The sequence below is a fragment of the Dipodomys spectabilis genome, unplaced genomic scaffold (assembly GCF_019054845.1).
Source record: "Dipodomys spectabilis isolate Male_0828 unplaced genomic scaffold, ASM1905484v1 ptg000163l, whole genome shotgun sequence".
Taxonomy (NCBI): domain Eukaryota; kingdom Metazoa; phylum Chordata; class Mammalia; order Rodentia; family Heteromyidae; genus Dipodomys; species Dipodomys spectabilis.
The window spans coordinates 14,511,256-14,523,793 of NW_024870840.1; the positions used below are offsets into that span (position 1 = coordinate 14,511,256).

Consider the following 12,538-nt stretch of genomic DNA (forward strand, 5'->3'; position numbering starts at 1 on the left):
AACTATCTCATGGACTCGTCTGATAAAAATATTAGGAAAATTTTGGAAGAAAAGCTTTCCTAGTATTCTGACTTAGCAACTTAATTAGGTAAAATGTAGAAATACTTTTGAAGACATTACATTACAACATCAAGTTGAGATAATGCTGAAAGCTAATAAACAGGCTTTCCTAGCTACCTACTCTGGCTTGGAAATGGCTGTGGGTTTTATTTTTAGATTGCTGCTTGATCTGTTATGGTTTGCATGGAATTATGTAGGATTCTAAGATTTCTAGCTTTGTAATAGTTATACAAACATCTGCATAATTTTTAAAACTACCATCACAACTATCTTACTATCCTTACTTTTTACCTCAGAGTTGAACTGGTCATCATAGTATATGAAATTCCCAAGTATTAGTAATTGGTAATTATAATTAGTAATTATAATGCTTTAGGCATTATAGCATAATAAAAGCTATTAAGTTTTAGAAGCTCATTTCCAATCTATTGTTGATAATCTTATTTTCCAGGAGGCAGCCAAGTATGACAAGAAGGTATTAGTCTTGGATTTTGTCACTCCAACTCCTCTTGGAACTAGATGGGGTAAGCCTCTAGAACATTTTAAAAGTGATTTTTAGAAATATATTTTTCTTACAGTGATCTGAAGTGACACCGAAAACCCAATTAGAAAAGAAAAGACCTCATACCAACATGTATTTCTTTCACTTGAGCTAAGTTAAAATGGACTTGGCTTAAATGCTGTAAGTTTAGGTTCTTTGGGACAGTCAGGGTAGTAGAAATCTTATCCACAGCTCTGACTAAAACTTAAATATTGTGTCACATATCATGCTTAAGAAGCCTAATAGGCCTGGGAAGGTGGCTCAGTGGTAGAGTGCTTGCCTTGCATGTATGAGGCCCTGGGTTTGATTCCTCAGCACCACATAAACAGAAAAAGCCAGGAGTGGTGCTGTCGCTCAAGTGGTAGAGTGCTAGCCTTAAGTTGAAGAGCTCAGGTACAGCCTCAGGCCTAGAGTCAAGCCCACAACTGACTCCTCCCTCCCCCCCCCAAAAGAGGCTTAATAGCGCAAACTTTGAATCTTAAAATATTTTTTAAAACATTGTTATTACAAAGGTGATAGAGGGGTTACAGTTCCATAAGTTAAGTAAAGAGTACATTTCTTTTTGGACAATGTCACCCCCTTCTCTTGCTCTCTCCCAGTTTTTCTCTCCAAACTTTGAACTTATCCCCTCCAGTCAGTGAGAACTAACTAGGACCAGATAATTGAGTGGATAGCCTTGCTACTTGAATTTTGGTGAACTATGTGTTTATTGTTATCAATTTAACAAATATTTATTGATTCTTTATGAACCAGGGCTATAAGGATAATAGCAATTGACTACAGTATGAGACAAGTTTTTGTTCTTTTGGAGCTTATATTCTAGTGTGGAGGCAAAAGATGAGCAAGAACTTACCCAAAATGTGATGAGTGATTCTTTAAAATTTTACATAGTGAAATAAAGAAGAACTGAAGGAGAGTTTTAACCTGAGCAGTTTATTAAGCAAGGGAACTGGCATCTAGAAGAGACCTAAAAATCAAGAATGAGCCAGTTATGCCAAACACAGGAGCAGAACCTCCACACAACTTTTCTTTCTTTCTCAGTGAGTAGTATATTCCAAGGCCCTGAGATAGATGAGTCTTTTATGGTTATGGTTGTGGGGACTTAGAGAGTAGTCTGAAGCAGGACTAGAAAGGAAGGCAAGTCAAACTGTGAAGGATCCTGTAGGCCAGGACCAGGACTTGGGACTAATCCAAGCACATGGTAGAAGTCATTGAGGAGTCTTAAGGCCAGAGAGCAGAGGGATAGGTAAATTATATCTAGAGTAACATTTAACTGCCTGATTTAGAAGAGAGGCCAGCAGCAGGAAGTCAAAATCAGACATCACACTTTCTTAATTTATCCATTCAGCAAGTACTTAGTAAGTGTCAACTCTGTGACAGACACTATTCTTGGTGCTAGATATATTCCTCTTCCTGTGGAGTTTGCACTTCATAGTAGTATTCTCACTGGACATGTCTTTGTCCTATGAGTTTCACTCTTTGTACCCTGACTCCTGTCATTTTAGCTACCTCTCCTATCTGCTTGTCTTTTGTACTGACAAAAATAAGCTAGTATAATGTTCTGTAAGTGTACAGCTATCATACCTTCTGGGGAAGGGAAAAGAGGAGGAGATGAAACATGGATCCTTAGGAGGATCAAATGAAAGCTGTAGGGCTACCTCATTTAAAATGTGCATAAACACAAGGTGTGATGCAGAATTTCAGATCCCCTGCAGTTGGCCAGTGCTTATATAATCCTTTTACCAGTTTCATTCACACATTGAACAGCAATAGTTGTGTACACAGTAAAGTTTCACTTTCTGGCACCATTATCAATATAATTTTGAATCTTTGAAGTATGTGGAAATTTGCCTCTCTATTTTTAGGATGATGTTGCTATGTTCAATATATAAAGCTCTCTGAACTTAGAAATGTCATGAGACTTAGGACTAAACTTATTGGAGACATTAAGCACACAAAAATAAGACTCCTTATACTTGTTGGCTTTTTCTTTGCAATCCTGTAGTAGGTTACAAGCTGACTTCTCAATGTTGTTGCAGGTCTTGGAGGAACGTGTGTCAATGTGGGGTGCATACCTAAAAAATTGATGCACCAAGCAGCTCTGTTAGGGCAAGCCCTAAAAGACTCAGGCACCTATGGATGGAAAGTTGAAGACACGGGTATGGAAGGAAAAGCTTTTCTTTGTGTTTTGGGGCTTATGCCATTATCTTGCAATGTTCTATTTTTATGAGGGTAGCAAATAACTGGAAAACTTTTTATTGTATATATCTTTGTTTTGTTCTCTTGCCTCCTCTCTCCTTTCTTCTCTTTCTTCTCTCTCTCATGTCTTTTTCATCTCTTTCTCTCTTCTCTCTGTCTCCCTATCTATCCCCCTTCCCCCCTCTCTGTCTCTGTCTCTGTCTCTCTTTCTCTCTCTCTCTGTCCGTCTCTATTTCTTGTCAATACTGTAGTCTGAATTTAGGACCTTACACTTGTTAAGCAGGTACTTTACTGATGAGGCATGTCTTTAGCCCTTTTTTTGCACGGATTATTTTTGAGATAGGGTCTTACTTCCCTGCCCCATATGTGCCTAATATATGATCTACCTATTTTGAGCTTTCCTCCATAGCTGGGTTGTTCCACCCTACCTACCCATCTTTCTTCCATTGAAGTGGAATCTCCCAGATTTTCCTATGCTGGCTGGCCTGGAACTGCTTTCCTCCCAATCTTAGCTTCCTAAGTAGCTTGATCTCAACAGGTGGATGTTATTACACCCAGCTACAAAGCAAGGAGTCATACAAACTTTTTTGCTCAGGCTGGCCCTGAGCTGTGATCCCTCTGATCTTAGTCTCTCAGATAGCTAGGATTATATGCATGATAAGCAACTGGCTCTGGCCTGATGACATTTTTTTTTTTTTAATTTAATTTTATTTTATTTGAGAACATACTGTACAGAGGGGTTACAATTACATGGGCAGGATAATGCATACATTTCTTACCAAGCATTGCAGCCTCCTCCTTTGTTTACCCTTCACCTCCCTTCCCAGCCTCCCCCCTCCCCCCACCCAATCATACCCCCCCCCCCCCACCGACATTGTAAAGCTGGTTTTGACATGACATTTTGTACTTCTCATTGTTGCAACAGGTCCACCTGAATCCTTAAACGACTTGTTTGTCCCCGTCTCCTCCACATGTTATACTGACATCAAATATAGTGAAAGCGGGGGTTACACTGTGGGGGAGGGACATACAAAGCAACAAAGAAATAATCTTATAAATGCGTTAGAAACACATGCATGAAAGAAACAAAAACATTAAAATACATATTTGAGGGTTCATTTTCCTAACATCACATTCTCTGACTTTTTCCGCTTGACTCATACCTATACTAGATATTGCAAATAAGGGAAACCATGGGACCTATGTTTCTTTGGGCCTGGCTTACTTCACTTAATATAATTTTTTCCAAGCCTTCCCATTTCCTAACAAATGGGGAAATGTCATCCTTTCTGATGGAGGCATAGAATTCCATTGTGTATATATACCACATCTTCTTGATCCATTCATCTACTGAGGGGCATCTGGGTTGGTTCCATATCTTAGCTATGGTAAATAATGCTGCAATAAACATAGTTGTGCTGGTAGCTTTAGTGTGGCCTTGTTTGTGATCATTTGGGTAAATGCCCAAAAGTGGGATTGCCGGGTCATTGGGGAGCTCTATGTGGAGTCTTTTGAGGAACCTCCATACTGCTTTCCAAAGTGGTTGAACAAGTTTACATTCCCACCAACAATGAAGTAAGGTTCCTTTCTGTCCACATCCCCTCCAGCATCTGTTGTTGTTAGAGTTCTTGATTTTTGCCATTCTAACTGGAGTGAGGTGATATCTCAATGTTGTTTTGATTTGCATTTCTTTTATGGCTAGGGATGTTGAACATTTCTTCATGTGTCTATTGGCCATCCTTCTTTCTTCTTCAGAGAAGTTTCTCTTTAAGTCTTTCGCCCACTTACTTATTGGGCAGTTGTTTCTTTGAGGATTTGTTGTTGGGGGGTTTAATTTTTTGAGTTCCAAGTATATTTTAGATATGAGACCCTTGTCCGTTGTATGGCTAGTAAAGATCTTCTCCCAGTCCGTGGGCTTTCTATTGATCTTGCTAGCTATGTCATTTGCCCTGCAGAAGCTCTGCAACCTTATACAATCCCACTTGTCCAACCTTTCTTTGATTTGTTGTGTTTCCGGGTCTCTATTCAGAAAATTTCGGCCTGAGCCAAGGAGACCCAGGGTTTCTCCTATTCCATCCTGTAATGTTTTCAGAGTGTCTGCTTTGAGTTCAAGGTCTTTGATCCATTTGGAGTTGATTCTGGTGCAGGGTGATATATAAGGATCTAGCTTTAGTTTTCTACATGTAGTTAACCAGTTTTGCCAGCACCATTTACTGAAGAGGCTGTCTGTCTTCCATTCTATTGTTTTAGCTCCCTTATCGAAGATTAGATGGCTATAGGTCTGTAGGTTCATTTCTGGGTTTTCAATTCTATTCCATTGGTCCTGAGGTCTGTTCTTATGCCAATACCAAGCTGTTTTGATTATTATGGCTTTATAGTAGAGTTTGAAATTTGGTATTGATATTCCTCCAGCAGTGTTCTTTCCATTGAGGAGCGTTTTTGCTATTCGGGGTCTTTTATTGTTCCATATGAATTTTTGGATTGCCTCTTCTATTTCCTTGAAGAATGAGGGTGGAATTTTGATAGGTATTGCGTTGAATTTGTAGATAGCCTTGGGAAGTATTGCCATTTTCACGATGTTAATCTTTCCAATCCAGGAGCATGGGAGGTTTTGCCATTTTTTAAGTTCTGTGTTGATTTCCTTTTTCAAGCTTTTAAAGTTTTCATCATAGAGGTCCTTCACTTCTTTAGTTAAGTTAATTCCTAGGTATTTTATTTTTTGTGGGGCTATTACAAATGGAGTTGCTTTCCTAATTTCAGCCACACTTTTCTCATTGTTGGCATACAGAAAAGCCATTGATTTTTGGGGGTTAATTTTATAACCTGCTACTTTGCCAAAGTTTTGAATCAGCTTGAGTAATTTGGGAGTGGAGTCTATGGGATTCTTTAAATACAAGATCATGTGATGACATTTTTTTATGGATAAAATTATTTCACTTACTTTGTCAGGTAACTTACATAGTTATAATGTTTTTGGAGTATGGTATTGCTTTATTTTGAGAGCCTCACAGTATAGCCCAGGCTTGTGATCTTGCTTAGTCCTCCCAGTTGCTCACATTAGTATAGGTGGCTAGTATGCATGTGGAATATGATACTTCTAAATGGTAAATCAGAATTCTTTCAAATGAATCCTTAAGTGGTATGTATCACACATGAAGAGTTCATAGCATGAAAGGTGTACAGATTACATTTGCTTTCTTTGGAAAGTGTTGCTTTTTTATCTCTAAAGAAGTTGGTTTCATGATGAGATGGGGGCCATTGTTTGTTAAAGAGGACTGTGTTTGGACCATGTTGGATTAAAAATATTTAGGGCACTCTAGAATCTCTAGATAAGTTGAAGGTAGAATCAATGACTTTCCAACTCATAAAAGTCAGTTTTGTATAATTAGTGATGTAATTGCGCTAATCCTTGAATAGTGAAACTCCAGCCCTGGTCTATAACTGTAATTTTGAGATTTGTAGTGTGAGGGGCATTTGAGGGAAAATCTTCTATATCTATTTAGATATTTATATCTATGATATTTATATCTATGGTATCATAGATATTTATATCTATGAAGACAGTGTATATCTATGTATAGATATTTATTCATAGATGTAAATATCTTAAGTAATTGTGCAGAGGAATTTCAATTTTAACATGTTAGTTTATGAGTATAATTATGCATCTTGGTAAGTGTCATCTCTTCCATCATTCTGTCATTCTCTCTCATCTCTCTTAACCTATTCATTCCATCAAGTTACCTGCTCTTTTGTTTTACTTTTTGTTTTTGTGCTGGTATCAGGGCTTGCACTTTGGGCTTTGCATTTAGCTTTTTATACTCTGGTAAGTATAATTTTAATAAATCAGTCAGATAGATGGTGATCTACAACTTAATAATGGCAGTTTTTTCCCAGCAAAATAATTCTGAAGATGTCATATAACATTAAAAATAGCTATGACACTTTAAAGTTATTTCCAACCTCTACAGTTCAGAACTAATAAAGGTACAATGACTAAGGTAATAAAGAGCTAATACTTAGCATAGTCCAGGTTTATACATTGCAATTCATAGAAACTCCTTGAATTTCCCAGGACTTTTAAGTCCTTCTGTCCTAGTATAATTATAGTAGACAATGGAAGTGATAGTGGCTGTCCACTCACTACAAGTTGAAGGATGTCAAAACTCAATAGGGAAGAAGGTTTGAGGAGTTTGGAAATAAAACTAAGCCTAAGAAGAAGACCTAATCTTTGAATTTGAATTTCAGCCATTGAAATAATTGATACTATTATGTGATTTTAATCATGTCTTATTTTAGGGTATAAGATCCCCTAGGGAATTAGCAAAATAGTACTTCAGTGCTGTATTTAGTAATGCTACAATTGCGAAGTTTCAGGGATGTTTCTTCCCATGCTTTAGCTCATTATTTCTCCATGGTGGTGATGTTACTGGTACTTTGAGCTGATAGCTCCTAATGGTAATGAACATTAGTTAACATTAAATGACAAGGGCATCCCTAAGTCACTGACCAATGATACATGTCTTGGATTTACTTAAAATACTCTATTCTGTTTAAAAAATAGAGAGGTATGTGAGCACAAATTAGTAAAACATTGGTGATTATTGTAGTTGGATCACTAGTTATAGTTGGCAGGTGGGTCTTCCATTTTTGTCTATTCTTTTTGTAGTGGTGGTAGACAGAGGCCAGAAAGGCAGGCTGGTCCAGGCTCTCTACAGTGCTCCTCATTCCATATGATTAGTTACTAAGAGACTTACCAGTTGAAGAGTTAATTTTTTTGTCTTTCTTACATAGTTCAACATGACTGGGAAAAGATGACAGAAGCTGTACAGAATCATATTGGTTCTCTGAACTGGGGCTACAGAGTAGCTCTCCGGGAGAAAAAAGTAACTTATGAGAATGCTTATGGGAAGTTCGTTGGTCCTCATAGGATTAAGGTAATTATAACACCTACATCCTTTGTAGACTTAAACAAGTTATTGTAGGGGAAAAATTATTGTGAAGTATTACAATAAAATCTAATGGTACTGTGACCCAGGCTGTCCAGTTTGATTTTTTGTTTTGGTCAGTCATGGGACTTGAACTCAGAGCCTAGGCGCTGTCCCTAAGATTTTGCACTCAAGGCTAGCTCTCTACCACTTTGAGCCACAGCTCTACTTGTGGTTTTCTGGTGATTAATTGGATATTACAGTGTCACGGACTTTGCTTCCTGGGCTAGCTTTGAACTGTGATCCTCAAATGTTAGCTTCCTGAGTAACGGGATTACAACAGGTGTGAGCCATTGGCTCCTGGCCAGTTTGATGATTATGTGGCCTCTGGAATGAGGTGAGCACATGGACCAGATTGCCTGCATTTGAGGTTTGACTCTGTTACTTATTAGCATTTTAACCTTGAATGAGTTCATTGATTACCCAGCCTTAATGTCTCTTTCTTATGAGTTACCATTTTTTTCTTTTTCCCTCCCTTCTTCCCCCTTTCCTTCCCTTCCTCTCTCCCTCCCCTTTCTTCCTTCCCTCCCTTCTCCTCCTCCTATTTATTCTTTCTTTCTCTTTCTCTTTCTTTTCCCTCCTTCCCTCCCTCCCTCTCTCCCTCCCTCCCTCCCTCCCTCCCTCCCTCCCTTCCTTCCTTCCTTCCTTCTCTCTCTCTCTCTCTGTCTGTCTCTCTCTCTCTGTCTGTATCTCTCTCTTTCTCTCACTGAGTCATGAACTTATTCTGGTCCTTGAGCTCCCACTTTTTTGTCCAAGGTTGGGGCACTACCATTTAAGCCACACCTTTACTTCTAGCTTTTTACTGGAAATAAGAATATCAAGGATTTGTTTGTCCAGGCTGGCTTTGAACTTCGATTTTCCTGTGTAAGCCTCCTGAGTATTGTAGGCATAAGCCATCAGTTCCCAGTTTGAGTTATCAATTTTTGTTACTGTTGTTCTACCAGTTGGGGATTTGAACTCATCCTGGGTGCTATCCCTAAGTTTTACTACTCAAGGCTAGTACTCTGCCACTTGAGCCAGAGCTTTACTTCTGACTTTTTACTGGTCAATTGGAAATGAGAGTCTTAGACTTTCTTGCCAGGGCTAGCTTTGAACTTTAGTCCTTATATCAGCCTTCTTGAGTAGATAGGATTGTAGACATGAGCCATAAGTGAGTTATCAAATTTTTATGAGGATCAGATGAGACACTGGTGAACAACCTTTACTAACTATGAAGTTTACATTTCCAAAGGATAATTTACATTATTAGAAATGACTTATTGTTTCCTTTATAGGCAACAAATAATAGAGGCAAAGAAAAAATTTATACAGCAGAGCGATTTCTCATTGCAACTGGAGAAAGACCACGATACTTGGGCATCCCTGGTGACAAAGATTACTGCATCAGCAGGTAAGGAGAAATAGGAAGAGGAAATCCCAGGGTGGACTTCTGCTTCTGCTTTTTTATTTAAATCCTTTTCATTCATTTTTTCATTCATTTTTTAGACTTCAGAAAATCTACAGTCACATTTTACCCTCTTTGAGCATAGGAGGAAAGAGAAAAAGGAGAATAAAAGAACATTTTAAAAATCCAAAGCTACAAATATTGGTTCTCTACTATGGCAATTTAAATTAATTCAAACATTTTGTATGTAAATACATGTTTATATTTATATTTGAGATTTATATATATGTGGGTACATAAGTATATAAGAATCAGAAGAGTGTGGTACATGTGTACCATATACTTAGTTTTGCAGTATGAACCATATTGCTCTTTGGTGGTTGCAAAGAATTAGGGGATGTCAGTTCATTAGACTTATGAGGCTTTGGAGTCCCTTTTAACTATTCAGTGATTGTAGTCTTCCTTAGAGGGACCTTCTGAAGTCCATAGGTCAGGCAAGGAGGTTTTGCTGTGTGATTTGGTTTTGCTTATAGTGATAATACTGCTGGTGTTGTTTAAGAGTTTGAAAGTGTGAAGTTGTCTCAACAGATTATTGGTAAATAGGCCTTTTTGGATACCTTTTGCTCCTGAGTTTCTGACTTACTGTTCTTCATTAGGCTCCCTCTTTTGATAGTATAATTTTATCCTTTGTGCTTCATTGAGGAGCATCCCTGATGTCAGCTGTTGTCATTGCTGTGTTAGTGTATTTGGGTTGCTGTAACAAAATACCTTAAACTAGATAACTTATAAATGAGAGAAATTGTTTTCTCTTCTTTGAAACTGGCAAGGTCAAGATGAAGGCATTTTCAGATTTGGAGTCTGCTGAGGGCCGATTTTCTGGTTGGCTCATTGTTGCTATGTCCTCAAGTGGTAGCAGAAGTGAAGGCATTTTCTGTGGTCCTTTTTAAAAAAAAATTTGTTATCATAAAGGTGATATACAGAAGGATTACAATTACATGGTTAGGCAATGAGTACATTTCCTTTTGTACAGTGTCTTCTGTTCCCTTTTTCTACTACCTCCCGTCTGTACTCATCATTTTTATTTTATTTATTTGTTGGTCATGGGGCTTGAACTCTGGGCCTGGGCATGGTCCCAGAGTCAAGGTGAGGGCTCTACCACTCGAGCCACAATGCTACTTCCAGTTTTCTGGTGGTTAATTGGAAATAAGAGTCTCATGGACTTTCCTGCTTGGGCTGGCTTTGAACTACAAGCCTCAGATCTCAGCCTCCTGTATAGCTAGGATTACAGGCATGAGCCACCAGTGCCTGGCTCCACCCATCAGTTTTTTAGCTCACTTTTATCAGTGTCCAGTGAGCTCTACTGCTGCACTTTTTCGCCATTTTCCCCTTAAGTTCTGTACTCTTACCCCCCTGCCCTCCCCCCATGATATACATGTGAATATACCATACATAAAGTAAAGAAGACAGAATCATCAAAAACTTAAAAACTAATAAAAGGGGGGGGGGGAAGTCAGGGAAAGAAGTCTCTTTTTCCATATCTTGGAGCTAATTTCAGAATGTATATAATTTTGTGTAAATATGAAGAGCACTTAGGCCTTGTGCTTTTTGTGTTTCTCTCCTAAGATTATTCTCTTGGTCTTACTGTTGAGTGGCTAGAATCCTGTATAATTTGTTATTTCCTAATGCATTTTAGAGCTGATTTCTGCATATCAGAGAGAACATGTGCTGTTGGACTATGAACTTAACTTACCTCACTTAATATGATTTGTACTGATTCCATTCATTTCCTTGCAGATGACATTATTCTTTCTAATGGCTGTGTAAAATTCCATTGTGTATAGGTTCCATATTTTTTGGATCTACCTATCTATTTTGGGGCATCTGGGCTGTTTCCATATCTTGGCTATTGTGAATAGTACAGCAATGAACATGGATGTGCAGGGATTCTTAACATATCCTGAATCATGATGTTAGATGCCCAGGAGTGGTATGGCTGGAAGCCTATCTTTAGTTTTTTGAGCAATCTCAGACTGTTGTCCAGAGTGGTTGTATCGTTTACATTCCCACTGGACAGTGCAGTAGGGTTCCTTTTCCTCACATGCCTGCCAACATTTGTTTCTTCAAATTATTCACAATGTTAGCCAATCTTACTGGGTTAAGATGGAGTCTTAGAGTTGTTTTGATTAGCATTTCCTTTCTGACCAGGGATAGATGTGTTTCTTTGCCGTTTTTACTTCTTCTTCTAAGAAATTTCTTCTTACCTCTCCAGAGATTGGTTTATCAGGTTTGGGAGGGATTAGTTTCTTGAGCTCCTTGTATATATTGGATATAGGCCTTTGTCTGACACATTATTGGGAAAGCTCTTTTCCTAGTTTGTTTACTGTCTTTCTAGTTTAGTAACTATGTCCTTAGCGGTGCAGAAACTTCTTATTTTGATGTTGTCCCACTTGTTAAGTCTCTCCTGTCTCTCTGGGACTCTTGTCAAGAAGTTTCTGCCTATAAGTTCTATAATGTTTCTTCTACTATCTCTTGCAGTAGTTCAAGGTTTCAGGTCTGATGTTGAGGTCTTTGATGCACTTTCAATTGATATTGCTGCATGGTGATAAGCAGGGATTCACTTTTAGTTTTCAGCATATCCATGCCCAGTTTTCCAAACACAAATTATTCAAGAGACCTTTTTTTTTTTTTTTTTTTTTTTACCACTGTATGTCTTTGGCTTCCTATCAAATATTAGACAAGTGTATAGTTTTATTTCTGGATCTTCTAACCTATTCCATTGATCTTCAGGTCTTTTTGTGCCAATACCAAGCTATTTTTGTTATTATAGCTCTGTAATAGAGTTTGAGGTCTGTTATTGTGGTACCACCCACATTGCTTCTTTTGCCTAGAATTGCTTTGGCTATTCTAGGTCTTTTGTTATTCCATATGAAATTTTGGATTGTTTTCTCTATCTTGGTAAAGAATGTCATTGAGATTTTGGTGGGGATTGCATTGAGTTTGTATATCATTTTTGGCAATATGGCCATTTTCACAATATTGATTCTACTTATCCATGAACATTGAAGGTTTTTCCATTTGTGTCCTCTTTGATTTCTTTTTTCAGATTTTTATAGTTTTTGCTATAAAGATCTTTTATGTCTTTGGTGAGGTTAATTCCCAGGGTGGTTTTTTTTGGTGTGTGTGTGTGTGTGTTCGTGTGTGCGTGCGTGCGTGCGTGCGTGCGTGCGTGCGTGTGTGTGTGTGTGTGTGTGTGTGTGTGTGTGTGTGTTTTGAGGCTATTGCAAATGGAGTTGTTTTCATGGTTTCCCTTTCTGCTTGTACATCATTGGCATACAGAAAGGCTACTGATTTTTGAGGGTTAATATT

At 38.1% G+C, this 12,538-nt stretch overlaps 1 protein-coding gene across 3 annotated transcripts in view; it reads left to right on the forward strand.

Annotated features, from left to right (window-relative positions):
* Positions 1-12,538, forward strand: part of Txnrd1 (thioredoxin reductase 1) — a 47,341-nt gene that overhangs the window by 16,077 nt on the left and 18,726 nt on the right. For all 3 annotated transcript variants that reach the window (XM_042693087.1, XM_042693089.1, XM_042693086.1), the window contains exons 3-6: positions 512-584; positions 2,641-2,760; positions 7,595-7,737; positions 9,063-9,178. In XM_042693087.1, coding sequence (XP_042549021.1) covers positions 512-584; positions 2,641-2,760; positions 7,595-7,737; positions 9,063-9,178 — 452 coding nt within the window. The remainder of the gene's footprint in view (positions 1-511; positions 585-2,640; positions 2,761-7,594; positions 7,738-9,062; positions 9,179-12,538) is intronic.